This window comes from Theobroma umbraticum, unplaced genomic scaffold (assembly GCF_002168275.2).
Source record: "Theobroma umbraticum cultivar Fairchild unplaced genomic scaffold, ASM216827v3 scaffold_30.0, whole genome shotgun sequence".
NCBI classification, from domain to species: domain Eukaryota; kingdom Viridiplantae; phylum Streptophyta; class Magnoliopsida; order Malvales; family Malvaceae; genus Theobroma; species Theobroma umbraticum.
This window is the reverse complement of record NW_018397254.1, coordinates 99537-127405: the sequence shown is the minus strand read 5'-3', so window position 1 is coordinate 127405 and position 27869 is coordinate 99537. Positions and strand designations below refer to the sequence as shown.

Sequence of the window (27869 nt, the reverse complement as noted above, 5' to 3'; positions counted from 1 at the left end):
AAAGGCAGGGTAGAATTGGTAATTGCAGTGATTTTAATTTTCATAGGGAGGTGTTTCGGACGGCCTTTTGGGCCTTGGCATGAGTTTACATAAACCAAAAAAATGAAGAAAAGAAACACAGGGTTAATGGCATTTAGGCAATTGGCAATCGGTGGCATGAAAGAAAATTGAGATCCTCTGCGCTGCTTCTAGCTTTCGTTCCTGCTGCTGCTGCTGGTGGCCGTCGTGAAGGAGTCGGAGTTTGTCCTTTGGGGTATTGGAGATTCTGTCGCTGCCTTGTGATTAATAATCATCAATCATCAAGAATCAATCGAAAGTATCAGATGGCCATAGCAGGGGCAGGGCAGCTTAATCTGAACGAGTCGCCTTGTTGGGGATCCAGAAGCGTGGATTGTTTCGAAAAACTCGAGCAGATTGGCGAGGGCACCTACGGGTCCGTTCTTGTTGTTTCTTTCCCCCATGATCTTTTTTCAATTTAGGGTTTTCTCTATTCTGTCTTTGGCGTTGCCATTGCTCTTTCATTAAGAACCATTTGTTGCCAATTTAATTTAATTTAGTTACTAGTGAGTATGCTTTGTTGCAGTCAAGTTTACATGGCGAAGGAAATAAAGACCGGTGAAATTGTTGCTTTGAAGAAAATTCGCATGGACAATGAGAGAGAAGGAGTATGGTCTTGCCTAGTATGTCTTTTTTTCTTTTTATTTTTTTTATAAAGAAAGAAAATTAAAATTATGTTCTGCTTCTTTCTTTTCCGCAGTTCCCGATAACTGCAATACGTGAAATTAAAATTCTGAAGAAGCTACACCATGAGAATGTAATTAAGCTCAAAGAGATTGTCACTTCTCCTGGTAATTGCACTCGCTTTCTACTAATGACGCAGCGTTATCTTTGCAATTGTACCTGCTGCTTTTAATATTTTTGTTTGTTTAACACATACTCTTACATTGACTCCTTTCATCTTTCATCTTTCCTCTATATCTTCTGGTTTTATATTTCTTTTTTTCGTAGGTCCAGAGAAGGACGACCAGGGTAGACCAGGCAAGTGTCATTAAATTCTTAATAATACTGTTATCACCTGACGCTTAACTTCCCTACCATATACCTCTTTGCGGGCTTCTTGCATTGCAGATGGTAATAAATATAAAGGTGGAATTTACATGGTTTTTGAATACATGGATCATGATTTGACTGGCCTTGCTGATCGACCTGGGATGAGATTTTCAGTTCCCCAAATTAAGGTTTTCCATATTTTATAGGAAAAAGAAATACTCTCTTCATTCAATCGTCAAAAATTTATTTCCTCTAAGTATGCTACGTTTTCTTCCAGTGCTACATGAGGCAACTTCTTACAGGGCTTCACTATTGTCATGTAAATCAAGTACTTCACCGTGATATCAAAGGTTCTTACCTGCAAGCCATCTACTTCCATGTTTAATATTATAATTTTTTCTCTGACTATGAATCCAAAGTGACTTGTGCTTGCTCTTTGCTGCAGGCTCTAATCTTCTCATAGACAATGAGGGTAACCTCAAGCTTGCAGATTTTGGGCTTGCCCGCTCATTCTCAAATGATCACAATGCAAATCTCACAAATCGTGTTATTACTTTATGGTACAGGTATGTGTTATTACTTTATGGTTTTTGCTGACCACCTAGGAAGTTATTTAAAGAGAAACTTGAGAAATGCATTCAAATTTTTTAACTAGTGCAGCATTTACTTCTTTTTTTTTGTCAATTTCACAGACCTCCAGAGCTCCTTCTTGGAGCAACAAAGTATGGTCCTGCAGTTGATATGTGGTCTGTTGGTTGTATATTTGCTGAGCTCTTGCATGGGAAGCCTATTTTTCCTGGAAAAGATGAGGTGAGTTGCTTTGTGTTGATTAATTGATTGAATTTTTAAAGATAAGACATCATTGAAGGTTGTGATGTCCTATGAGTCAAGTAGCCTTAGAATAGCTTATCCATGTAGTAGGATCATGTTGGTAACTGATCGTTGAGATCTTCTTTGATACCTATTAAAGTTTTCTGGTAATTTGGATTAAGTTCTTACTGCACAATGTCTTTGTCTCTCTCTCTCTCTTTCTCACACACACACACAGACACACACACACACACACACACACACACACACTCTTCTGAGCAAAATCATGTGTGAACGTGTGTAAGCTTACTCATTTGCAATTGAACAGGTATCAATTTCCTATTTCACGGACCTTTATTCTGGTAATTGCTTGCAAGACACCAGTATGATATGCTATACTTGTAATTATTACAGCCAGAACAATTAAATAAGATATTCGAGCTGTGTGGAGCACCAGATGAAGTCAACTGGCCTGGGGTTTCTAAGATTCCTTGGTATACCACCTTCAAGCCAACAAGGCCAATGAAGAGACGTCTCCGAGAAGTTTTTAGGCAGTAAGTTCACATACACTGTCGTATAGTACTTTTTTCCCCGTAGGGGAATTTCTGAGAGTCATAATCAGATAGGCTGGATCTGGGAACCAATCCTGGGCCAGTGGTCTTCCACACCCCCAAGGGCTGTGTGCCTGAACACTTAGCTATAGACATATGGTCTATTTATGCTATAAATGTGATGTTTTAAACTTCAAGATGTGTTTATAGTTAAATTTGTCTACATCTCAAGGCTGACATATCTGTATATATGCAATAGTTTTGACCGTCATGCTTTGGAATTGTTGGAGAGGATGTTGATGCTTGATCCATCTCAGGTACCATGTGATATATTTTTCTTCTTTTTATTCATTTATTTATGTTCTACATGTATAATGGGACTCTTTCTCTGCTTTACTGGATACTTTTCTGTTAAATCATATTTCTATTGACTTAATCTCAGGGTTCATTTGTACTGGAATTGTTTTCTCCTAGGAGTCATTTTAAAACATGCAGCATTTTGGATAAAAAATGGTTGGTTAAATGGATTAAACAAAGAAGTTGCTGTAGGTTTTTATTTTTTAACATCAAACTTCTTGTCTTATCCAGATGCACCATCGAACAGAAAATTAAGCCAATCTATATTCATCAGTTTGCTGAAACATTTTACTGTGTTATTGATTTATTATAGCAATCTGAAAATAGCAGTTTGACTATCCTTTTATAAGAAAAGTTATTTAACCTTGGTAATTGTGATTAAGAGAAGCTTGAGCATTTATCTGATTTAGATGTTTCAAAGTTAGGAACTAGTTCTCATGTGAGAACATTTATATTCTTGCTCGTAGACTTGGACCGGTTTTCCCAGAAGAAAAAATGAATATTTTGATTTTGACTATACTCTAGTCAATAATTCACCATTCTGTTCTCTTTGTTGTTTAAACGTAGAGAATATCCGCCAAGGATGCACTTGATGCTGAGTATTTCTGGACAGACCCATTGCCTTGCGATCCAAAGAGGTTATATTCCGTTGCTTTGATTTCCCTTTCAGGTGATATTAATTTCATGATGTTTGTTACACATGGATATTGGCCACTTTTGCTTTGGTTCAGCTTGCCAAAATATGAATCATCACATGAGTTCCAAACGAAGAAAAAGCGGCAGCAACAGCGACAACATGAAGAAAATGCAAAGCGTCAGAAACTACAGCATCCACAACCTCACACCCGCCTTCCACCTATTCAGCAGTCTGGGCAAGCACATGCACAGATGCGGCCAGGACCTAACCACCCATGCATGTTCTCAACCCCCAGTTGCTGCAGGGCCTAGCCACCATTATGGGAAGCCTCGTGGACCTGCAGGTGGGCCTGGTAGGTACCCCCCAAGTGGAACCGGTGGGGGGTACAATCACCCAAATCGTGGTGGTCAAGGCGGCGGTGGAGGTTATAGCAGTGGGCCAATATCCACACCAAGGACGGGCCCCACCATATGGCTCAAGTAGTATGCCTGGCGCTGGTCCAAGGGTGGTGGGGGTAGTGGTTATGGAGTTGGAGCTCCAAATACTCTCAAGGTGGTCCGTATGGTAGTTCTGGAGCTGGACGTGGCTCTAACATGATGGGTGAAACCGCAATCAACAGTATGGCTGGCAGCAGTGATGTTGTGATTTGGTAATTATGTAATCAGTAGCACGGTATCATGTATTGATGATTAGAAAAGAAGCTTGTTTTGTTGTCCAAGGAAATTGCCGTAAAAAAGACTGATGAGCACTTGTGAATGCTGGCTAGTTTTGTCCTCTGACTAGCTTGAGTTATTGAGTATATGATTTTGCCATTATTAAGTGTCAGCATGGCTGACTTTGCTCCCATTCTTAATATTACTCGAATCTCCCGAGATTTTCGTTCTTTTTATCCTGTTTCCTGTTTTCCCTTGCAAATGACACAAGGAGAATGGTGATAGATAATTTAGGTCCTACCCTGGGTGTGCCTGGTCAGGGCAATTGTTAAGAGCCTAAAGAACAGTTCCCACTCCCAGGCTTCTGCAGCCCAACAACTGTTGTTTGGGATTTGCATTAGCTCCACTCAAGTATCCTATCATCTGTAAAATTCCCATTTTAACTCGTAATCATGGACAAGTAGCATAAAGTAGAATGAGTAGGGGTGGAGAGAAAAAGCGATTCCTATCTTCTATCGATAAGAACAAGCTCAAGACTTCATATTCCTTAAAATTTTATCAACTTGATCAAAAGATAAGTGGGAAATTCCACAAAATTGCATGCATTTTTCACTTTTCTTACTCGATAAAGCTGCTAGCAACTGCTTTACCTCTTCCTTACTGATTGTTAACAGCTTTAGGATATCTCTAATACAAGGGAAAAATGCTTGAGGGCGAGCACAAATTGGTTGGAACACAAGGAACAATGCTTGCATATTAGTTCCAAACTGATTGGTTTGCTTCCCTGAAAACTGAACATCACCTGCAAAAAAGCTACCAGAAATAAAATGATCTAGCCCATCTGCCACGCTTCGCCACAAGTCCAAGAAGTCTTTTGGATTGAGATTAATCTTAACAACATGAAGCTGATTCCTTAAAGTACCCAAAGCTTCAATAAAACCACTGGACACAGCCAATGCGGTAGCTGCTGAATCTCTATTTGGAGTCAAATTGTGATCTTCATCAATGTAGTCCTCATTATGGTTGTATTCCAAAGTTAGATTTTCAAACTGACGAAGTAGAACAGATATGATTTCCATAAGGCAGTTAGTCTCTAGCTCAGCCAAGAATTTTATTTCCTCTTCAAAGAAACAACCATCATCAACAACTTTGTCTTTTTTCTGGATGTTAGAATCATTTTCAGCAATCTTCATCTCTAAAAAACTTACATCATCACTCCATTCTTGCAGCTTAGACTCAACATATCTAGCAGCATTAATTGATTCACATGCTCTGACCAAGGCCCCATCATCAGGATTTTCAGGAGAAAATTCAGCATTCTTGCAATGCAGAAGCAATACATTAGAAAAGTACAAGAAGAATCTAGCCACAGTTGATCGAACAAATTTGACACGTGCCAAAATGGCAGGCAAATTTTGGCATCGATCAATCATTTCCTGTGCAATTTTAAGTGCAGACTCCGCAACCAATGGAGCTTTATGGTCCTCTCTGGAAGAGAGCAAAAAATTTTTATATACTGTACTAACATTAAAGTCAACTCTATGTTTGTCATCAATTAGCCAAGCTCTTCCATCTTTCAGCACTGCTTTTAGTTTCTTCCAGCCATCCTTGAGCTCCATCTTAGCCCAAACCTTTAGCCAATCAGGTCTATCACAAAATAGTATTAATACTGATATCCCTCTTGAAAGCCCAACATACCTTTCAGCATCTGGCAACAACAGACAAGTTTCAGACCTTACCAGTGACTGCATCTGTTTATTGAAACCAACAATAAGGTCAACTAGATGAAGCCACAATGAAATAACTTCCAATTTCATGTCTTTCTCCTTATATCTTTCAGCCAAGGCAGGAAAAACTTTTTTTCCTAAAAACCCGGAAAGCATATGGACCATTGCAGAAACCCAAGCCTCGTTGGCACTATAGCTCGACAATCTGGCTGCATCAATCATAGGCTGCAAAAGATCACTTACTCCCACTATAAAGTCCCTAGTAATTTTAAATACAAGAGCAAAAATAAACTCAGGCTGCTCAGCCCATTTCAAGAAGTGATATTCCATTCTTTCTGCGATAGGAGACACTAGTTCATCAATAGCCCAAAGCTGTAAGCCACACTCCTTTTGATCTAAAGTTTCAAACTTTCGTGCTTCTCTACGTGTCTGCAGTTGCTGCAGAGCACAAAGCCCTTGAAAACTTTGAGCATAAGACTTCTTTTCATCTCTATGCATTAGAACTAGTGGGTTTGGGAGCTTGGAAAGCCCTCCACCCTCAACTTTTGACGTCAGAAATTTTGGAGGCCAGCCTAAAGAAGCAAGAAGGGCACGATGTTCTGCAAGAGCTTCTGGTCGAAGAACAGACAAAGTTTTATCTACTCTATGATCAACTGATTGTAAAAGTTGGTGACATTGTTGATGGGATTTCTCAACATTGATAACTATATCCTCAATATCATTCATGGCTTTTATGGCTTGAAGTAATCTTTCTTGCTTTAGTCCAAAGTCCTGCATAACAAGAACCTCTGGATATAATGGTGGAGATGCATTCTGAAATAATAGGGAAAAATAGGAACAGAGTAGTTACTTTTGAAGACAGTGAAGTTGAAAGCTTTGTGAACATCTTCCCTATACTGTGAATTCCAGAACAGAAAACTGCATCTTCAAGATCTCCTACCAAAGCTTCTAAGCGAAGAGCGGTTTCTGTAATATAAAAAGGGCAAGCTAAGCTGTAGGCCTAGTGGCATAGTTAGGAAAAGGTTACACAAACCATGACCTTGTATGTAGAAGCAGAGAAAGGATTGCATGCTGAGAGTTGAAAAATATGTGCTCTCCTTCTAATAGCAGAAGAATATGTTCTTTACCAGCATCCAGTATTCTCAATTCTTAAGCAATAAATTATGAGAATTGGCATTAGCTGAGATTTCGTAGTCTAAAGCAGTATGAAGTCATTGCCATTGACAGCAGGGTTTTCCAGTTTAACTTGAAGGCAGATAGAGGTTAATACGTAATTGGTGTCCTGACAATTAGGCATTTGAAAAAACTTGCATAAAGAAACATACTCCATAACAAGGCCATAGAATTCAGGATTAAGTACTTTATGTAGATAATTAAGAAGATGAATAACTAAGCATTAAACTATCTGCAAAGGAATTATTGTGATAAGGGCTACAGAATTTGCTGACCAAGATATTGGAGGATGTTGTGAATTCGGCGCAGTTGAAGGGTGAGCTGCGGCAGTTCTTCACCGAAAATCGTCTGCATCGTATGAGAAGCAGTCCCATCTGCAGACCCGAATAAGCAAAATAATAGTAATTAAAAGAAAAGAAAGGTAACGGTGGAGAATGAAAAGCAAAATCAAGCAACATATTCTGCAGAGTGCTAACAGGGAGAGGAAGCATAGAGAGTGAGATTGAGATTGCCGAGGCAAGCTTTGGCTCGAAAAGAACGAGAGATCCATGAAAGGGCGCGTTCCATGAGAGTGGTGCGCAGGTGTAGCAGACAAGCGTCGGAATCAGTGCAGTGCTTGGTCCATTCCGACAACAGACAAGAAGAAGATGAAGAAACATCTTTTTGGGTCTTGAAATGCTGGTCCAGATACTCTGCCTGCTGCCGGCATAGCTTACCCACTTTCGGCAGAATTAGATTTTGGGGATGCCAGCCTTCCATGACTCTCTCTCTCTGCTCTCTCTCTCTCCTCGTTTCGCAACTCTCAGAAATTCGCAGTGCCTGCCAACTTTATTTCTGGATGGAATAATTGAATTTAAAAATATAAAATGGAATCCCGCAGCTTGGGGCCCAAATCTATTGGTTTTGTCATCGAGTTCAATAACTAATACTAGTGTGGTCTTCTTGTGGTTGCAGAGAATGTAATCGCACTCCAACAAGGAGGCAAATCATACATTAAGACTTTAGGCAACTTCTCTTTTGTTTGGGCTCAGACCAAAGTGCCAACATTATTATTGAGTCGATACTTGCTGATAGCATACAAATACAGTATTGTTCCTCATTCTTTTAGATGAATGCAAGGTTGAAAGTTATGAATTTTTACTAGAACTAGAACTAAAAAAGAATGCACTAACGCTACTACTGCATAGAACTATATCCTAAGGATAGACGCAAAATGTGTCGTTTTTGATACAAAGAAACAATCTTTCATATGCCAGAGCCATCTTGCTTGCCGTAAACATAGAAGCTGCATACTCCCGCGATGCCTTTCCCCTTTGCGCTAGCCTCTTGGACCTTCCCTCACCACCCTCTCTAATGTCCAACAACGAGTCCACATTGGGAGAAACATGAACCCCAACTCATCATCAACAACAATACTGCCTTGAATGCTTGGAAACCTCGATGCCATGACCGGTTTTCCGCTCATCATTGCTTCCACAAGAGTGAGGTCTAACCCTTGAGGCCTGAGTGTTGGATTCACAAAAATATCGATTGCATTGTAAAAAGCCCTGAGTTGGGATGGAGCCATAGAGCCCAAAACTAGTACGCGAGGGCCTAATTCCTTGTATCGTTGCTCCCATGGTCCAGACCCAGCAACGAGCAAATACACACCAGGGTGCTTTCTTATGAGCTTGGAGAAAGCGTCATAAAGCAAAGGATGCCCTTTATCCTTCACCAATCTTCCCGCTACACCTAGCACCAAACTACCATTTCTGGGGACACCAATCCTCGACCGGAAGTCACGGCCTAAGGATAAGTCGTTTCGAAAACCATTTTCATCAACACCATTGAGGATGACATGGACTCTTTTCCTAGGAATCTGATACACATCCCTCAACATCTCCCCGCAACTATCACTGATTGCAACATGATTGGCATAGTTGTGGAAGAACCTTATTTCGTTAAGCACTTTTGGGACAACTCCATATAAACTCACGTTAAAAGCAGGCGACATCGGTTCATTGGGCTTACGAGTTAAATCTTGGTAAATACTTGATTGTAAGCTTTCGAGGGCTATGCCATGCCATGAAACAGCAAGATTCTTAAGATTGCGAGCCAACCAATGAGGAAGAGCCACGCTTTCGGAATGAATGACGTCGAATGGTCCACGCTGGTTCTCTTCATTGAAGAGCTCCCAAGCCTTGTTGTATCGCCACTTACCAACTTCACCTTCGTGGCAGTGAATTCGTGGGGAGTTAGCAGAAGAGGTCGGGGTATCAGGGTGAGCTTTTCCATCATCAACAGGGGATGTAAATACATGAACTTGGTGACCACGGCGAGCTAGAGCGGTGTGCAAGGTGTAGGCATGGCGCTCCATGCCGCCTGGGGTGGTGCCGATAGGCATTTTCGGGAGAAAACAGCGATCTGAGTCTGATTGGCGGGGGTTGAATATGGGTGAAAGGAAGCCGGTTCCACGCAAATTCAGCCTTTCTAAGGTCACCTGACCAAGAGCTGACGTTGTTTGGGGCAAAAGTGGTGCAGAGGGAGTAGGTGCAGGTGTGGAGGAGAAACAAGAGGAACGGTGAAGACAAGTAGGAAGAAAAGAGTCGTGCACAGATTGAGATTGGAGTGGAAAGAGATGAGATGGGGCTTCTTGGGTTTGCTGTAGAAGGCCATTTCTTTCTTCTTTTCTTTTTCTTCCTATTGGGGGGATTGTGATGTGATGCAAGGTTAGAGAGAGGGGTGTTTTTGCTTCATAGATTCATAGAATGGGACAATTACTAGGCAGCAAATGCAAAGTGAGGGAGGAAAATGGGGTGGGCACGCACCTTAGCAAATGCATTGGATTTGGGGTTTACTTTTTTAAAGGTTTTAGTGCGTTTCTCACGCCTCCTCTAAACAGAAAGTAAAAAGGCAGACCATCATGCATGCATGCTTGTTTTACTGCTACTATTTTCCATGACTTTTGTTTTCATATTGATAATTTATTTTCCTAATTAATGAATTTGTAAACATATTGTTTATTTGGATTTACTCGTCTACTGTATAGTACTAACGCACTACTGAATTTGTTTTACATAGAATACCATCACCATACCATGTGCACTCACAAAAAAGCTGGCCAACAATTCTCTTTTTTGCTTCTTCTGATACGCACTCACCTGCCAGCACATTTTATTAAGTCGAAATTCAATGAGGAAGGTAAGAAACCATGAAAATTTTAAATATTATGGGCTTCGATTTATTTAATATATTTAATATAGAAGCCAACGGGGTCAAAACCAGCGTCTGAAAAAAGTCTAAAGTGAAGCGGATGTTGTGGTTCGTCGTCATTAGTTTGAAGCCGACGCTCGCATGTCAATATTGACACTGCCAAACCGCACACCCGAGGTTAGACTTAGGGATTAAAATGCTGCAAAATGGCTTAGGCTTAAAGCACCTTCACAACCTCAATTCCTGTCTATGCACAAAAGTAAAAGCTGCAAGCCAGATGCCGGCATGCAGTTCAACTCATGATCCACCACCCCTTGATTTTGAATGCCGACAAGGTATCCTTAGAATGATGCCTGAATCCTAATTAGGTCCTGTCCAACAAAGTTTAGCTTAATTTCCATCAATTTTGACTCATACCCTGTGCTGCGCCTGTGCGTGGCCCAGATGTCATTCATTACCCCACAATTTATGCTCAAATATATTCTATTATATATACTAATAATTTACACTCAAGTAGGTTCCAAACTTGGAATCATGCGGCCTTCCGATTTGGAGTAGTTGCAGTCAGCTTACCTCTACCTTGTGCTCCCCTGAATTTAGGTCCATTAGTTTTAGTGGATTTTGGTGACACAGATACAGGCCATTGACCGCAGGAGACCGCCATGTCCTTATACTGTTGCAGGGCTTCCAGAGTTTGAACAATGGCTGGCATCCTTGGCCTGTCTTTAGCGTTCAAACTAATGCATTGTAATGCCAGAAGAGCCATCTCTTTTGCTCCTTTAAAGGAATACTGCCCGCTGAGTCTTGGGTCCATTATATAGCGCAGCCTCCGACTGCTACTCAAGTAAGGCTTAGCCCAATCGACAAGGATTTGCTCGTTCTTAGACCTTGACTTCTCCACTGATCTTCTCCCTGTAAGCAATTCTAATAGTACCACTCCAAAGCTGTAAACGTCACTCTTCGTCGTCAAGTGACCTGAATATAATTTATTCATGGAATAGTGTCTGTCATCAGTTCCTGTCCACCGGCTGGAAACTGATTATACTGTGCTGGAATATTATTAAAATCGTTGAAAACATTAATTCCAAAAATGGAATTTTCTTGTCCTTTCATTCCTTGCATTTGCTCTTTATCATAACTATGTATAATATATATATAATATATACCTGTTGATACATATTCTGGGGCGGCATAACCATAGGTGCCCATAACGCGAGTTGTGACGTGCGTGTTTGAGCCCTCAGGCCCCATCTTGGCCAGTCCAAAATCCGATAATTTTGCTGAAAAATCCTGACATATTTAATACACCAAATTAATTAAGAGCAATCAAAGCAAATGGTAGTCTTGCATATATGTATATGCATAGAGCTTTGTGATTGACAAATTAGAAAGAGTAATTATATAACACACTACAAAAGTACACACAGAATCAACCAAGATATTGGAAGTTTTGAAGTCACGATATATGACAGGATTCTCAGCCCCATGCAGGAATGCAAGCCCTTTTGCGGCTCCAATGGCAATCTTCAGTCTGATGCCCCAAGGCAATGATGTTGAGATCCCTGCAAATCAAGTTTAACATTTTAAAATGAGATTCGAGACTTAATTTCAACAAAGTGGTACTTTCATTAGGGCCTGTTTATAGCCTGAGAATTACTTATATATATATATAATTGAGTTCAAACTCGTCTGATAATTAAGGCTGCTTTAGTTTAATTAGTAAAACTAACTTTTGAACAAATGATTCTCCAAACTGCCTCTGGGCATGAACTCATACACAAGAAGACGTTGTTCTTCCTCACAGCAATAGCCAAGCAATTTGACCAAGTGTGGATGCCGAAGCTGCCCCAAGAATATTACTTCTGCCTGCACAAGAATATTTCTAGCTATGTTAAGCCATCACTCAATTGCTTTAGCAATTACCAACCAAAAAAAAAGAAAAAGAAAAGGGGTATATATGTTTGCTTACAAGCCATTCACGGTGTCCTTGGAGGCCTTCAATGTCCAACAGCTTGACAGCTACAGCTTGAGCCTTCAAACCCTGCCTAAAATTGTGATCCACGTAGCCTTTATGCACAGTCCCGAACCCACCTTCTCCTAACAGATAATTGCTCGAAAAATTCTGGGTTATTGCCCGCAGCTCGCTTAGCTGGAAATCGTACAAATCAGGCCCAAAGGATTGTGCAAGATCCTCGGTGATGCGCGTGGACGATGAACGACTAAGATCAGAGTAGGACAATCGTCGAAACGATGGTAATGGAGCAATGTTCTTGGAGAAGTCAGATCTGGATGGCCTGCAACGGCTGAAATTGGCAAAAATTGTTTGGTCATCAGCTGAACAACAATTTGCAGCGAATGGTCTCCAAGGCTTGGAGGAGTCAGTCATGATTACCAAGACAAACCAAGAGGAGGAGATGAGATTGTGGGTGTTGATAATGGATTATAGGCTACTAGACATCATATATAATATAAAGAAAGAATTCATCAGTTTGTTATCTAATAGAAGGCTAGACAGGCACATTCTTTCTTCAACTGCTCAGGCACATTCTTTCTTCAACTGCTCTAACAACTCTACCAAATGGTACAGTTTCCCTTTTTCTTTGCTTGATTCGTTCTTTGATTTGTCAGCTACGTAGTGTCTCTATGCTGTGAGTTCCAAGTAGTTAATTAGCTCTTAAAATGAATGGGAACAGCAATTTGCTCTTTGGACTCACTGTATAGTGTAAAGAAAAGCATTCTGTGCAAGAGTGATGAGAGCAGCAATTGTAATATGTTTTCTTCAAAGGAGAAGCAGAGCAGTTGAGAATGATGTGTGCAATTATATTACCCCTTTGTCCTAATCCTAGCTAGCTACTCCATTTCATTTTTCAACAACCGATTACCAAAACACATGCTTTTAGTTTATACTAGTGTCTTCAGTCTTTGGCTTTTTGGCTTTCTTTAATTACCTTGGAGAGGATCACCGTTTGTCTTTTCTCCCTCTCACATTAATTTAATTTTATCTGTTTTTTCCTTTTGATTAGAGTAACTGGGATTATTTGTTTTCTATTTTTTAGGCATAAATCATACAATTACAAGAAATATAAAGTTCACTTAGGAAGCTTCAGGATCCACTAATTATCCAAAGCTATTATTATTTTAGTTAAGAAAATGAAAAGGAAACTTATGTTTTAGATAGTATTTATTAAAAGTAAATCAATGATTAGGACGGAAAAGAAAAATGCTCTTGCTAACAAGTACGTAACAGGAAAACTTTGCGCGGAAGAACCCACGCCACCAGTGGCCCTTTCGAGGGCTGGGTTCTTAGCAGCCCAGCTCCTGCAGATGGTCAAAAAGATCCCAAGTTCTGGGTCCCAGCACCCCTAGCCAGCCCACAATTAGCCGTTACCTCCTTGCGCGTAAGGTCTCTCCCTGCACCGTTGCCCTGTGTTCCTTTCTTCTTTTTTGATACACAGTTGCCCAGTGGTTGATTCCACCTGCAGGCAGGCTCCTTCTTCCTCGAATATAATGGCAGATTTTGGTTTCTTATCTGATACAGATGAGTCGGCTGTAGAAGAAGTCATCTCCCAAGCACAAGACCTGTGCGTTCTGGAGCAGCTCTCTGCTATCAACTGCTCTGCTTTCACCCACTCCGTCCTTCCGTCCGATTTGGACTCCCGATTCCGCCGACTCAAATCCTGTCCTGTGCCTATAACCCTCACAACTCATCGAAGTCCAGACAAGGATTGCCACTCTGATTCCCATGATAGCCCACAACGGAAATACTCTTTCAAACCCAAGCGGACACCCTCTTCACCTCCCTTTATTTCAGATTCCAGCCCCCAAAATGCACTCTTCTCTCCTTCAGTACCCAAAAATCACCTTTCATCAAATTCTCGCTCATTTCCTTCTCCTTTGCCTCTGGATTCTTCTCCACCCCAAAAAGCTGGGTGCTTTTGGTGTTCTCGCAAAAAGATTTCTAAGAAAAACAAGGAAAATAGGGTGCTGGGTACCGCCCTTGATTCTGATGAATTCCTGTCCAATTTGACTACTTTTTCAGTCAAAGAACAGCAAAGGATGCTCAACAACGCAATCAAGGAGCAAGACAAGATTAGCCGGGAGGCAGAAAAGATAGTTAATTGGGCAAAGCAAGCATCCGCAAGGATGACCTTTCCTGGCACTGAAGATGAGCTTAGTCACAGTGATGATGAGCCTGCAAAATGACTATACTTTTCATTTTCATTTTTCTCTGGATAAGTGTATTTTTCATTTTAATATGGGCAAAGGGGGGACTGGAATCCAAAGGTATCATGCACCAATAGATTGAGTTTATTTTTCATATTCTCTTCTTGCTACTCCAATCATACACTTGTTTAGGTATCTCTAGTTATTCTAATGATGTTAGCTCATGTTATACTCTGTCATCTTTTTCTGTTACATGCTAATTGCTATACTAAGATTTTTGTAAATTGTTATACTACTTCAATAAGCATTCTTTCGATAAGCCATGGTTTGGTGAGATGGTGATGGCTGTCAAGTATGCAAGGTGCCAAAGGTCCACATTCTACTTCATGGTGGAAACCACATTGTCTAATCATATCCTGTATGTCTTTGAAGGCTACTTAGGCATTAGATCAGCTGAGATCAATTAAATTTTCCTGAGTGGCGAACCACTTATTTTGGTCAAGCCTCCTCTTCACCTTTTTCCCCCTCCCTTTTTTTTTTTTTTTATCATCCTTTACATTTATAAATGCTTTTAAGCATAGACTATCCATAAGCAACGGCATTATATTTGAGCTTAGCATATTAATTAGGTCCTTTGGGGATGTGGCCTTAAAATTAACATGGGTTGGATGTACTATTAAGGTAAATGGTATGTGGCATATCATATCTAACCCTTGATGCTAAACCTTGTGTACTTTTTTGTAGATAAATTTTCAACTGATGAAATAATCAACGATTACCCAAACGTTGGAAAAGTGAAAACTCATGGATATGGCTTCTCCCAGCCCTCTGGTTGTCACCTGCAAGAGTCATTTCAGATAGCTATCCAACAAATGGACAAGGCTGACTTTCGCATCAAGTTTCAATCAAGTATTTGCTCTGGCAATTGCCGGTGGCGTGACCAAGCAGGAAATCTGCTGTTGCAATTTGTTACCTGTGAGATGAATAGATATAGATGCTAGATAATTCCCCAAAAAAGAGAAAGGAAGATTGGATAGGATGCTATATAGTCTTTGTTGTCTTGGTGTTCCCTAGAGAAAATGCATAGATTGCTTGAAAAGCGAAAGTAGTTTATAGCATAGATTGCTTTGAGTAGGCTGAGTTAATTAGCCTCTAAGAAGTATGTGTGACAATTATTTTATTTTGGCATGCAATAATAGCAAAGTCAGTTGTCTTTTGTAGTTAAATTTGTTGCTAATAATGGAACAACATGGCTTTCCTTTCCCCTTTCGGCTCCTTAAGCAATTTGGGCAAATAATAGAATAGTATTGCTCAGATGGAAGATATATAGGGGCGGTTACCAGAATTTGTGCCGTCCATATATGATAATTAAATACAAATTAAGATAAAACCTTCCAAAGAGATGAATTATGATTGGTTAATTATATTGCAATTATAATTGTTAGGATCAGATATGCTCCCTTCTTTTTTGTGTATAATTTTACCAGCCCCTTAAATTGTATATAACCTATCAATACTAGTAGAATTGTCGAATCTAAATCATTTTGACAAGTTAAATGAACAACAGATTAACTTCTTACGTTAACGGCTGCAGGTGTAAACAATATAACCTACACTAATTGATGATGGATTGAATACACCAAAGTCACTATTAGTGTTCCCACTGACCTTCCGCATTATTCCCTAATTCGTTTCAGCTCACTTTTTAATCTTCCTTCGCCCCATTCTCATTCTGTTATAAATATTTCTGCCACCTTATACACCTTGCTAGCTCGTATCAGTTTCATCTCTCCAAACTTGAAACCATGGCCTCAACTTTCAGAGCCTGTTCACTCTTCTCTGCTGCTGTTGTTTCAGTAATGTGCATATGCTTAACTCATCAGTTGTTGGTGTTTTCAGTTGCAAAAGCAATGCCTAGCAGCTTTAGTGTGGACCTGATACACCGTGACTCCCCAATCTCCCCGCTTTACAACCCTCTTGAAACCCGATTTGATCGCTTGTACAATGCTTACAATCGCTCTATCTCTCGCATTAATCGTTTCAGGCCAAATTCCGAAAGTAGTAATAATTATACTTCCAATGCACTCCAGTCGGATACGGTGTCAAGCGGTGGAGAATATTTCATGAAATTTTCCATCGGAACCCCACCAGTTTCGGTGCTTGGAATAGCTGATACTGGCAGCGATCTCACCTGGGTGCAGTGTAAGCCCTGTGAACAATGTTATGAGCAAAAGCCTCCTCTCTTTGATCCCAGAAAGTCCTCCACGTACAAGAACCTTCCTTGCGGGTCTAATTCCTGCAATGCATTGGATAGCTCTGAAAGAGTCTGCGATCAGCAGAACGCTTGTAAATACAGCTATTCCTATGGAGACCGCTCCTTCACCAAAGGAAACGTTGCTCTTGAAAAGTTCACCATCGGCGTCTCTACTCGCAGTAGTCCAGTACTTTCCTTTCGAAACCTTGTGTTCGGCTGTGGACACAACAACGGTGGCACATTCGATGATGTAGGTTCTGGTATCGTTGGCCTTGGTGGAGGTCCCGTTTCTCTAGTCAAACAATTGGATAAATCAATCCGTGGGAAGTTTTCCTACTGTCTGGCTCCCACTGCATATGCAGAGGAGCCGTGTGCGTCAAGCAGAATAATATTTGGTTCTGCAACGGAATCGGATGCTGCTGCTGTTTCAACTCCCTTAGTTGACAAAAACCCCTCAACGTATTACTTCGTAACGTTAGAGGCTATCAGTGTTGGAGACAAAAGGTTGGCCTATGGTGGATCATCTGCATCACCAACAGAGAAATTAGGCAACATCATCGTCGACTCTGGGACAACATTGACATTCCTGGAGTCAGAGTTCTATAACAGTCTTGAATCCGCCTTGGAGGAAGCAATTGAGGCCAAACGAGTGAGTGACCCCAAGGGCCTTCTCAGCCCTTGTTTTAAGGGCGCTAAGGACATAGATCTTCCCGTAATAACGTTTCATTTTAGTGGTGCGGACGTGAAGTTGCAGCCATGGAATACGTTCGCCCAAGTGCAGGAAGACATGGTGTGCTTCACCATCGTACCATCCAATGACATAGCCATTTTTGGGAACCTGTCTCAGATGGATTTCTTGGTCAGCTACGACCTTGAAGAGAGAACCGTCTCCTTCACGCCAACTGACTGCACAAGCCTTTCATGTGATAAGTTATTAAATTGGCAGTTGCAATTGGTTATAGATTTATATGTGATGTGATAATAATATGAATATACAATCCATATATCAGAATTCCCTTGTTCAATCCCATACGTGAAGGTTGAGAAAGTGGTCGATTGACATTTTTTCCTAAATATTCTTAAATTTTTCACATGCTTATGATCAGAGAGTTTGGACACATAATTTGAAGCCAAGAGAAAAGAAATAAAGAAAAGTAGGAGATAGTGTAAAATGGACTGATACATTAAAAATGAGAAAAAGGGTATATCTAGGACAAGTGGAGCAGTGGTGCTTGATACTAGTACAATGTAGTCTAAAAAACAGAACCGTGTTAGGCCATTGGATTAGATTTTTACCTAAACTACCCAACCGTCTCAAGTGAAGTAACTAGTGACTACTAAACTGCCTGTACGAAGTGGCAAGTGAAAGTGGAACAAAAATCGCCCACTTTAAAAGAAAAAATAAATACCCCGACACTTTCCTCCCAAACGGCCTAACTTTTTCTTAATCTCTCTGTCTTTGTCCTTTTTTCCCTTTGATTCTCTCTCTTTCTGTTACCCGAAAGCCAAGCTCTCTTTCTGAAGATCTACTGTCTCTATTTTCTGTGCTGTTGGGCGTCGATTCTCGGCATTCATTTATTCTTCATCAGGCATCACTGCATCAGCACCACTGTTGCTCAACCATTTGTTACTGTTAGACATGGAACTATCAAGAAGCAAGCTACCAAGCTCAGAGAGCAAGTTGCCAAGCAACAGCAAGTGGGTTCTTCTCCCTTTTTATCATATCCTATCCAATTCTCTCTGCTTCTGCTTTTGCTTTCCTGTTTGGTATTTTCTTTCGATTTTACCTCTCTACTCTTTATACCCACCCTTTTTTATTGCATTTCTGTTGAACTTCCAATTGTTTGCGATTGTTTCTTATTTCTTGAATCCAATTTGTGAAAATGCAGAAATGTTTCAGGTTTAGACTTTTTACTGATAAAAACAAACACACTACCACTATGCTTTTCCAATTTTCATGTCTTAGCCATTGCTATTTGCGACCTCCTATCAGGAATTCATAGATTTCTGATATTACTGTTTTCCTTTTCTTCTCTTCTAAACCCAGTAAAAGCATACAACTTATACCGCCCTGATGACGACACTGTCCATAGTATACACATCCAAGGGACTCCACCCAATCTTTCTTTTTCTTTTTCTTTTTTTATTTTGAGCAAATATAACAAACATGAGAACCTTAGAGTTTATTTATCTTTAATCGTGAATTTTATGACATCTATCTATTTATATACCTTGTATCAATTCAAGTTGACTTAACGAACTTTTGGATGTCGAAGGTATTTTTCACATAATATACAGTGTTAGAAATGTAAAATTTTATCTACCATTCTTTTGTTACCTGCTTATCATTACTGATAGCACATGATTTTTTATATAAATTTATTATATAACTGCCTAGTGGTTTCATCCATTTTGGACTAAGGTATTTTTCCCCATTTACTGTTCAAATCTTCTCTTTTTGTAGGCAGTACTTCGGCATCTTGGCCATTTTAGTAATGAAGACATAACAGTCGATGAAGCTGAGCTTCAATGTCATCAAAAGCTGCAAGATTTATACATTTCTACAAAGGCAGCTAAGGTGCATTCTCTAGTCCTTTTTCAAGCACTCATAGGGCCAACAAGATGGTTTAATTTTTAACTTCTGAATAATTTATGGGATGCTTACACTTCTATTTTTTGCTTGCAGCATTTGCAGCGGAATATTGTCCGTGGCATAGAAGGTTTTATTGCAACAAGCTCAAAGCTGCTAGAAATAGGCAAGTATGGTTGGATCTTTTACTGCATTTGGACTCCTGTATGAGGCTGATTTATGGTGTTTCACATTGAATATTTTAGCTAGGAAGTTGGCTGATGATTGTTGCAAATACGGAGCTGAGAGTCACCACTGATTCTTCTCTTGCAAGAGCTGCCCTTCAGTTTGGTAAGTCACATAAATTGATGGAAGATGAAAGGGAGACCTTGCTTGGGATCCTTGGTGAACAGGTAATTTCTTTCATATTTATGGATACTCAGGACTTCTTTATAGGTTATTTGCACCTGAAATGCTCTCCCTTAGGCAATTTGTCCATTATTGTAATGAAAATGTTTGTTTGGTTCCAATGTGCCCTGATCATCTGGGTTGCATACCTGTGCTTTTACATTTCCTACACCAAATCAATGAGTTGCTATATTATGGACTGTGGTTTGATGGACTTAACATACAATGTGACCTGTTTTTCTTCCCCACTAACTTGAGATAAATACAAATGGAAAGAACATTGGTATCGTCATGAAAATACAGTTGGAAATTTAGATAATTTCTGCTATTTCTTAGCTTGGGATTTTTCTTTTTCTTTTTCCTTCTGTTTCTAATTGTGTTACAGGTTTCAAATATGTAGGTTTCTGAGCCATTACGGGCATTAATTACAGGTGCTCCTGGGAGATGCTCGGCACTTGACCCACCGTTATGACAGACTCCGCCAAGAGGTTGAAGCTCAGGTTTTTCAATATTTTAAAATTTGGAGTAGACCAATTTGGACTGTTAAAGTTCTATACTGTTGGAATTCTGGTTGGTCAGATCATTGACCAGAAAAGGTCAAATATCAGAAATTTGGCATGGTCTTCTTCGCCTGCAGTCTAACTGTAATCTCTTGACCTTCTTATAATTGCATGGCCCAGCTAGTTCATTAATAGTAGTTTAATTTAGTTAACTAAAACAAATTGATGTGCTCACTGACAGGATAATCAAATTGTTTTTTCCCTTTTTTTGTGTGTGGTGTCAACCAAAACTGTGCTTGTACCTCCTGTCTATCTCAAGCCAAAAAAATACAATAACAAGAGACACATAAAGCAGGAGGTTTTTAAACACATAAATGTGGAAAGAATCAAATACTTTATTGACTCTTAAGTGTATAACCTTCTCAAAATTTCATCATAACTTATTATATCTTTCCATTTTATAGTAGTTTCTTTTATATATATATATATATATATATATTCATTCTCAGCCAATTTTTTCACAAACAGGCAGCAGATGTATTAAGGCGGACATCAAAGACCAGGGAATCTGATATATCTGCAGAAAGCTACATGAAGCTTAAACAAGCAGAAGCAAGATTGACTGAACTTAAAGCCTCAATGATGGTACTAGGAAGAGAAGCAACTGCTGCCATGTTATCGGTTGAGGATCAGCAGCAAAAGATTACTTTTCAGCAGCTTCTTGCTATGGTATTGCTACTTTTATTTTAATCTTTTTTTGCAATGCCTGTAATAAGCTGCTTTTCCTTTGTTCGCAAACGATACGACTTTTCTGGTTATCATTAGTACCATGTTTACAGCAAACATAAGATTGATAACTTCAACTGAATGAAGTTTTGCAACTGTTATCTATGCAAAAAAATCCTCATCCTTTGAGGATTCCATTTGAATGTACGTTGCTAGTCCTAAGTCTAGGTTAGCAATTATGTAGCTGCTTTCTTTGACTCATACTTCAAACCAAAACAATTCTAGTCAGAGGAAGATGAGACTATAGTGGGTCCAGGTGAAAAACTCATATTAAGACTTCAATGACTGAGATTCCTAATAGGAAACTAACTTTTAAGCAAGTAATAAGCAACTTGGACTAAGAGGAAATCGACCTAACTCCTACAAACCCCTACAGTAATCTTAACTTTATGAAGGGACATACTTACCTAAGGTGCAGGAAAGGCAAAATGTAACTTTTCTGCACCTGTAACTTGGTGACATTGCTGAAGGTTTTAAGAGTCTTTTTCTTTTGGCTTTGCTTCCATTGACTGAAAAAAAAAAAAAAAAAAAAAAACACATATGGAAGTAGCAAAGTTTCTTCTTTCATGGCTGCATCGTGGGGGCATTGCTAGTGTCAATCTGATGTTTAAGACTTATTTTTGAGATAACTGATGTACTCAATTTATTTGTTTTTGAGATATCTTACATATTCAATTTGTTCTTGAGTAGGGTCACATTTCAATGTTCATTACCCCCACTTGTAATGCTCAGGTCCCTGGACCTCACCAGAATCATTTTGCAGGTTGATGCTGAAAAATCTTATCATCGACGTATTCTTGCTATTTTGGAAAAGCTATATGCTGAGGTTTGTACTTATTCACCCTTGGCTCTGAAATTCTTCTCATATGACATCTATAGGTATCCCCATCAGTACATGGAATTTGATGGGTGCCAAAGTGCCATTATTTTTCACTTATTTCTTGCATATATCCGAAAGGTTATGATCAAAGTTTACTGCTGGATAGATGATTCTGGAGGAGCAGTCGAATGAGTCATTGAACTCAGTGACTTTGCAGAGAGAGGTGAATGTTGCCCTTGCAGATGATCACACTTGTTCAAATGGATCTAAGGCTCAGATAACCAATCAAAGCGATGTATATTTCATAGCAAAGGTTAGGCTTTTGCACTCTTCAAGAAATGAAATTCTCTCCAACGTACTCCACTTTTGAGAAAATGAAATGAAAAAGAACGGAAAAAAAAAAGTTGTAAACAAAAAAGATCGCTTCAAAGTTGCTTTATGCGGGTTAGGTGGTCTTTCACCATTAAGAGTTTTATTTATAGATATTATGGTGATGATTACCTCAGTGCGTAATTAAATTTGAAAATCTACATCTTCTCTGAATAAAGTAAATATGGAAACATGAGTTTACTCCTTTTATATTCTATGACTATTAGTAATCATATCATGAATTTAAAACAAACTGAAACTTTGAGAAACTTTTGAAACAAACTAAAACTGCCTGGAGATAATATTGATCTGTTGTGTAATGAAGAAATAACTTGAATTTAAGACTGAAGTTAGCCATTTTGGTTTCTGAGAGATCTGATTCCCAGTCCCACAGTACCCTGGCAAATATCCAATTACATGAAACTTTTCCTCTGGTGTAAAACAGCCAGTTAGAACTGCTGATCAGCAGCTATGGAAACCTGTACATTTGAGGATACTTGAACTTCCTCTTCCTACATTGGAACTTTAGTTTGCCACCTAGACCAATGTTTTCAGAAGATTTCCACTTTTCTACTCCCCTCTTATTTGACTCTCTTATTTCCCCTCTTACTTGTGCCTGTTAGATGAAGAACATGTTTATTTATTGCGTGAAAATATACGGGAGGCTGATTGAAGGTCTTCCTATGTTTGTACTTCATATGAGTCATAATCTGTCTGTGAGGCTATGGTCTCATTCATCAGCATTGAGACTTCTTACATAATTTTTCAATGGGTGTAATCATTTTTGAGATCATACAACTGAAATTTTTCAAGGTAAAATTTTTCTGAAGAAATCTCCAGGTGCTAAATTTGTTAGTGGGATGTTAAGCATTACGGAGTTTTACATACTGTTTATAAAACCGACAAATGTATTCCTGACCAGCTTACATTGTTGGCATTTTTTACAAAATTGACTTGGTTTTGGGAGTTTTAAAATTTACAATTCTGGACATGATTGTGGTGTTGTTTGTTTTAACAGGTTGTGCACCCATTTGATGCTCAAGCCGATGGGGAGTTAAGCTTAGCAGTTGGTGATTATGTTGTGGTTCGCCAGGTACTGTTTCAACTGCTAGGTTAAATCTCTCTTTGTTTGTTTTACTGAATGAATTATATTATTTATCAGACATGGTTTTGCATTACATCATTTTGTGCTTATGTTAGTCTGTCTTTTACCCTGTTCTCCTGCATGCTTGTAACTTTGTCTTTTGGAATAATTCCTCTTTATCATTTTTGTTGCAATATCGCCAGGTGGGTCCTACTGGATGGTCTGAAGGAGAATGCAAGGGCAAGGCTGGGTGGTTTCCCTCTGCTTATGTAGAAAGACAAGAGAAAGCACCAGCAAGCAAGATAAGTGAAGCAAACTCGGCAGCCTGATCGTTGAAGCCATGGTGACTAGTGTTAAAAGTTGTACATGCCCCAACTCCTTTGTTATGGTCAACAGTGCCCTTGTAAGTAATTACCAATTACTGGGTGGGTACGAAAATGGCATATGTATGCGAGCGATGTATATTCTTTTTGTGTGCTATGTGAGTTGTGCGGTAAATAATCACACTTATGATTCAGTTTTGTCAAGACCACCCCTTTATAATGAATTGAGGTGGGGAAGGTGAATTTATTGCAAATAACCGGAGTGTAAGGATCATGTTGGAGGTCAAATCCTTGGCTGTTTTTCCTTGAGAATGTTTGCAGCTCCTGACTAGCTCATGCAGTATTATTATTCAACTTTTCAGAATTCTAAGCGGGACAAATACTCCGTCTTCCTCCTATTCTGTCACAAACGCTGAATCCCCAAAGTCAATGGTCTAAAATTGAAAGTTACTTCAGAAAAACTACTGGTAGTAAACAAGAGCACGGCTAATAACTGGTGGAAGAAAACTTGAATACTTGTGCCAGTAGCTGTAGTAAATAGTTACTTCTACTGGGCATAGAGGGTATTCCGAGATGTAAAAGATGATGATCGGCCTCTATCCGCTGTCCTAGGTACGCTTGCTGATAATGGCATTAGCAGCATCTGTTTGCTGTTCTTGCCACTGCTTTGATGTCCACCTCTCTAACTCTAACCCTAACTCTAACTTCAATCCAAACATATACAAAAAAAGCTCCAACTTTCCTCCTCTGAGTCACGTCAAACCCTCGTGCCAGCTTCCCCTCACTCCCGATAAAAAGTCCTTGCTTTTAGGCTTTTCTGCATCAACCCTTGTGTTTGTGGGCCTGGGTCTTTGCATCTGCGCCTCCGCTTCGGAACTTAGGCCGTTGCCGCTGCCGCTGCCGCTACCCCACCACTCGCTTCAACTTCACCTTGAAAAAGGTACCTTCTTCTTCTCTCCCCCAACTCAATGTCAGTTTTCTCTTTTTGATTAATTAATGGGCCTTTTTCCGTGTCTTTCTGTACCATACATTCACCTTCATCTGCAACAGATGAACGAGTGGACAACAAATCAGCAGAAGAAGATGAGAAATTGGAAGCAGCTTTTGAGACTTGGAAGTCTAAATCTTTCGCTCTTTCCGTTCCTCTCTCCATCGTTGCTCTTCAGGGCTCCATACCTCCCTCCTGGCCCAAGGATTTCATATCCTCTCAATCCAGGCGCTTGAAGTTACAAACCAAATTCCGTCCTAGTCTTGAAGATATATTCTCTCATCTATGCGTGCCCTTTACCAAAGCCAAAGGGAATATTGGACCTGCATCTGCTGTGGCTGCTGATATTGTCACCCTCGGTGACTCCTGGCTCCCTCATGCTATTAGAAAGGCTATTATTGAACCCATTACAGCTGCTGAACACCAGGATTGGTTTAAGGAATTAGGCCACCAATGGAAGGTAAAATAACTTCACTATTTGCTCTATCCAATGCAAAAAGTTAGAACGAACCCAACTCACATTCCATCTAGAAATGTTCCAGGTCTATCTACGCAGGAACCATAATGGGGATATTGATCCTCAAGGTCAGATATGGGCTGCACCTTATCGTTGGGGTACCATGGTCATAGCATACAAGAACACCAAATTTCAAAAGCATAAATTGCCTCCTATACAGGTAATATTATTCTATCTGTAAAATTAAAACAATGACTTTAGCTCCTATATGATTCTTATTCTCGTGTTAGAGATGGCAATTTTATTGGCAGGCCGGTATGTGCTTTCTTGTGATGCATGCCTGCCACTTTTAAAGGGCCTATTCTTCTAGAATCGTCCTCATCTTCCCTCTCTTGTTTCCCTCCAATTGGAAACTCAAGAAACTGAAGAATCCTCATTTCTTTTCAAATCTGCCCTTCTGCTATTCTAGCATAAAGGTTAATCAAGTTTTCGTTTGGTTTTGTGGAGAAACATTGGGCAATTTACTGACCATTGAAACCTTCATCGCCTGTCTATTTCCTTCTGCTTCATTGATTTGTGCAGCGATTCTCATAATGACATTAGATAGATCTTCTTTGAAGTTATTTTCCCATAATGACATTAAATTGATATTCTTTGAAGTTTTGTCCCAAGAATGAATTGCAGAGTTTATGCCCATCTAGAGATTCAGTGCATAAACAAATCAGCTAAATTCCGTTCGAGGTTGTTGCCTAGAATGACTGCATAAAAATAGCCTTTGTCTACTCTCTGGAATGCCAATTTTTTCCTTCTCTATTCTGAATGTATTCTTCTGCTTGCACTGCTAGAAGATGGGCTTGACAATCATCAGAAATGGCCCTCTCTTTCCTTACACCAATCCTTCCTTTACATGTTTTCTGGGTTAGCCTCAACTCTTAAAAAAATCATCAAACATGACCTGATGTTTCCATCGTATATCAGTATTTTGTTTACATATATTTACCTATTAACATTGATCATTTAGGAAAAACCCTATTGCAGGATTGGGCAGATCTATGGCGGCCTGAACTTGCAGGAAGAATTTCAATGGTGAATTCCCCTAGAGAGGTTATTGGTGCAGTTTTGAAGTACATGGGGGCATCATACAACACAACAGACTTTGACTTGCAAGTTGCTGGTGGCAGGAATGCTGTCCAGCATAATCTGGCCTTGCTTGCAAGACAGGTAATGAAATGGAAATGATGTTATGTCTTCTTCATGTCTCCCCTTCTTTGGAGTCATTTCATCTTATTATTGCCGTGGTAAGTTCCTTTGGAGGTGGCTCTTAAAAGAAATCACTAGTATTGGTTACCTGAACTATTGTGTTCTTATTCTAAGATACCATTATACCAAGAGAAAAGGTTTCGTCTGATGATCTGAATCCAAATTCCAGCTCCCTCCGAGTTTTCTTGCAACATGTGAAGCACATTGTTGCATGAATTTCTAAATCCCATGTGACTCCATGCACAAATGATTGACTTGTGCTGAATACATACATTCTACAAACCAGAATCTGTTCGGTCCATCGAATGCTGGATAATTTTGCATATTCGTCAGTAGCTTGACTTTATTTTAGCTACAATACTTTTTGAGGATTGATTATTTAAATGCAGGTGAAGTTAATCTGTGGAAAGGACTGGACTTGTCTTGTTGCACATAAATGTGGTGTAAGATAGTATAGGAACTAGTTTTAAGAACACCATGTCCAGTGCAACGGCTCTCTACATTTTTCAATTTTTGTTCAATCCTAATGATGAGAGCTTCAGCATATCCTGGAAAGCAAAAGGCACTACAATCCTCCCCCCCTCTACCCTTCACCCTCTTAGAAATATGAATTTCAAAGTTAAGCTGAATAACCAGAACTCCTTTTTCCTTTTCTTGTTGCTTGGCTTTAGTTGCTTCACATTATACTCTATAGCAATATGTGTTTTTGCCTTTTGTAGGTTCAATTATTTGACAGTGAGAACTATCTCAGAGCATTTTCAGTGGGAGATGTGTGGGTTGCTGTAGGGTGGAGTAGTGATGTTCTTCCAGTTGTAAAGCGAATGTCAAACGTTGCAGTTATTGTTCCCAAGTCTGGAGCTAGCTTATGGGCTGATCTATGGGTATACCTTCCGAACCATTTCATTTTCCTGTTTTTTGCTGGAAACACGACACTTTACACCCAGGTTAAATTTGTTATCTCTGAGTGGTATCTATGTGTTATATATAAAGAGCTTTGATTTCTGTCAAGCAACAAAATGGAACTAAAACAAGAGAGTGGATAATGATTTTATGAGAGAGAGAGAGGGAGGGAGAGAGGGAAAAGAAAGAACTGAATAGTTAATTGTGATGAAACATTCGCCAACGAAGAACTGAATAGCAATAAATTAGAAAGTAATCGCCAGCAGGTCATCTTTTGGATATTGAGGTTTGTTTCCTTGCAGGTGATCCCTGCTGCTTCCAGACTTGAAACTGATCGTATTGGGGGCCGAGTCAGAGGTCCATCTCCACTAATCCATCAATGGGCGGAGTTCTGTTTACAGACTGCAAGAGCCCTTCCTTTGAGGCAAGGGGTAATTGCGGGTGCATCTCCCTCTGCCCTGGAGAGCGTACCTGTCAAATTGCCTGAAGAGATCACGAAGGGTAAACCAAAGCTAGACACAAACCTAGTTGCTGGAGTGCCACCACCTGAAATATTGGAAAGATGTGAGTTCTTGGAGCCATTATCGGATGCAACATTGCGGGATTACCAAAGGCTCATTGATAACATGCCCAAATCTGGCCCTGATTTCATGCACATGAAGGGGCACATGTCATCAATTATTGGAACTTTGGGGCTGAAATTGAGTTAAATTAAGGTATTGTAGTTCGAAGGAGTGCCAATTTGAGCATTAATTAATTTGTAAATCAATCGAGTATTATAGTATAGATGCTCAGATGAGAGGGGCTGTCCAAGTTGAGCGGATTGAGCTGAAGCTT

The 27869-nt window shown here is 39.8% G+C and overlaps 8 protein-coding genes across 11 annotated transcripts; 5 read left to right on the top strand and 3 right to left on the bottom strand.

Annotated features, from left to right (window-relative positions):
* The first annotated feature begins 56 nt into the window (after positions 1 to 56).
* Positions 57 to 4294, top strand: LOC110418142 (cyclin-dependent kinase C-1-like). The gene is given in 17 exon segments (XM_021430780.2): positions 57 to 433; positions 584 to 665; positions 758 to 848; positions 1009 to 1038; positions 1129 to 1238; positions 1328 to 1400; positions 1496 to 1616; positions 1743 to 1860; positions 2275 to 2414; positions 2671 to 2728; positions 3336 to 3406; positions 3500 to 3685; positions 3687 to 3840; positions 3842 to 3905; positions 3908 to 3943; positions 3946 to 4007; positions 4010 to 4294. Coding segments are annotated over 17 exon segments (1539 nt in total). The 5' UTR covers positions 57 to 323; the 3' UTR covers positions 4043 to 4294.
* A 280-nt stretch (positions 4295 to 4574) lies between these two features.
* On the bottom strand, positions 4575 to 7813 carry LOC110418125 (RINT-1 / TIP-1 family). Its single transcript, XM_021430759.1, has 4 exons — positions 7435 to 7813; positions 7234 to 7332; positions 6636 to 6751; positions 4575 to 6556 (listed from the first exon to the last, which is right to left on the bottom strand). Exons 1-4 carry the CDS (start codon positions 7715 to 7717, stop codon positions 4589 to 4591), a joined length of 2466 nt encoding a protein of 821 aa, XP_021286434.1. The 5' UTR covers positions 7718 to 7813; the 3' UTR covers positions 4575 to 4588.
* A 150-nt stretch (positions 7814 to 7963) lies between these two features.
* Positions 7964 to 9712, bottom strand: LOC110418158 (UDP-Glycosyltransferase superfamily protein). Its single transcript, XM_021430804.2, is given in 4 exon segments — positions 7964 to 8339; positions 8342 to 9360; positions 9362 to 9505; positions 9507 to 9712. Coding segments are annotated over 4 exon segments (1455 nt in total). The 5' UTR covers positions 9614 to 9712; the 3' UTR covers positions 7964 to 8154.
* A 696-nt stretch (positions 9713 to 10408) lies between these two features.
* LOC110418175 (Protein kinase superfamily protein) lies at positions 10409 to 12540 on the bottom strand. Of its 2 annotated transcripts, none has more exons than XM_089784956.1 (5): positions 12120 to 12540; positions 11881 to 12016; positions 11576 to 11712; positions 11317 to 11440; positions 10409 to 11125 (listed from the first exon to the last, which is right to left on the bottom strand). In XM_089784956.1, the coding sequence occupies exons 1-5, from the start codon at positions 12534 to 12536 to the stop codon at positions 10683 to 10685; spliced, it is 1257 nt and encodes a 418-aa protein (XP_089641082.1). In that variant the 5' UTR covers positions 12537 to 12540; the 3' UTR covers positions 10409 to 10682. The 2 variants fall into 2 exon arrangements, with proteins under 2 accessions (XP_089641082.1, XP_021286501.1); XM_021430826.2 differs by having other exon boundaries at positions 11012 to 11199.
* Positions 12541 to 12664: 124 nt separating this feature from the next.
* Positions 12665 to 15540, top strand: LOC110418183 (vitellogenin-2 protein). 2 transcript variants are annotated; one of them, XR_002445375.2, is made up of 3 exons: positions 12665 to 12731; positions 13398 to 14434; positions 15059 to 15540. XR_002445375.2 is itself a non-coding variant. In XM_021430840.2 (2 exons), exon 2 carries the CDS (start codon positions 13658 to 13660, stop codon positions 14351 to 14353), a length of 696 nt encoding a protein of 231 aa, XP_021286515.1. In that variant the 5' UTR covers positions 12665 to 12731; positions 13398 to 13657; the 3' UTR covers positions 14354 to 15540. The 2 variants fall into 2 exon arrangements, 1 of the variants encoding a protein (XP_021286515.1); XM_021430840.2 differs by having other exon boundaries at positions 13398 to 15540.
* A 579-nt stretch (positions 15541 to 16119) lies between these two features.
* On the top strand, positions 16120 to 20187 carry LOC110418580 (Eukaryotic aspartyl protease family protein). Its single transcript, XM_089783967.1, has 6 exons — positions 16120 to 17523; positions 19033 to 19146; positions 19255 to 19362; positions 19404 to 19550; positions 19977 to 20045; positions 20125 to 20187. The coding sequence occupies exons 1-6, from the start codon at positions 16120 to 16122 to the stop codon at positions 20185 to 20187; spliced, it is 1905 nt and encodes a 634-aa protein (XP_089640093.1).
* LOC110418402 (SH3 domain-containing protein 1) lies at positions 19414 to 23715 on the top strand. 2 transcript variants are annotated; one of them, XM_021431125.2, is made up of 7 exons: positions 19414 to 19550; positions 19946 to 20045; positions 20574 to 20774; positions 21595 to 21657; positions 21818 to 21964; positions 23039 to 23113; positions 23308 to 23715. In XM_021431125.2, exons 3-7 carry the CDS (start codon positions 20637 to 20639, stop codon positions 23431 to 23433), a joined length of 549 nt encoding a protein of 182 aa, XP_021286800.2. In that variant the 5' UTR covers positions 19414 to 19550; positions 19946 to 20045; positions 20574 to 20636; the 3' UTR covers positions 23434 to 23715. The 2 variants fall into 2 exon arrangements, with proteins under 2 accessions (XP_021286800.2, XP_089639617.1); XM_089783491.1 differs by lacking the exons at positions 19414 to 19550; positions 19946 to 20045 and having other exon boundaries at positions 23039 to 23118.
* A 150-nt stretch (positions 23716 to 23865) lies between these two features.
* LOC110418131 (putrescine-binding periplasmic protein-like protein) lies at positions 23866 to 27863 on the top strand. Its single transcript, XM_021430768.1, has 6 exons — positions 23866 to 24367; positions 24478 to 24875; positions 24958 to 25092; positions 25911 to 26093; positions 26852 to 27013; positions 27335 to 27863. Exons 1-6 carry the CDS (start codon positions 24055 to 24057, stop codon positions 27740 to 27742), a joined length of 1599 nt encoding a protein of 532 aa, XP_021286443.1. The 5' UTR covers positions 23866 to 24054; the 3' UTR covers positions 27743 to 27863.
* The last annotated feature ends 6 nt before the right edge of the window (positions 27864 to 27869 follow it).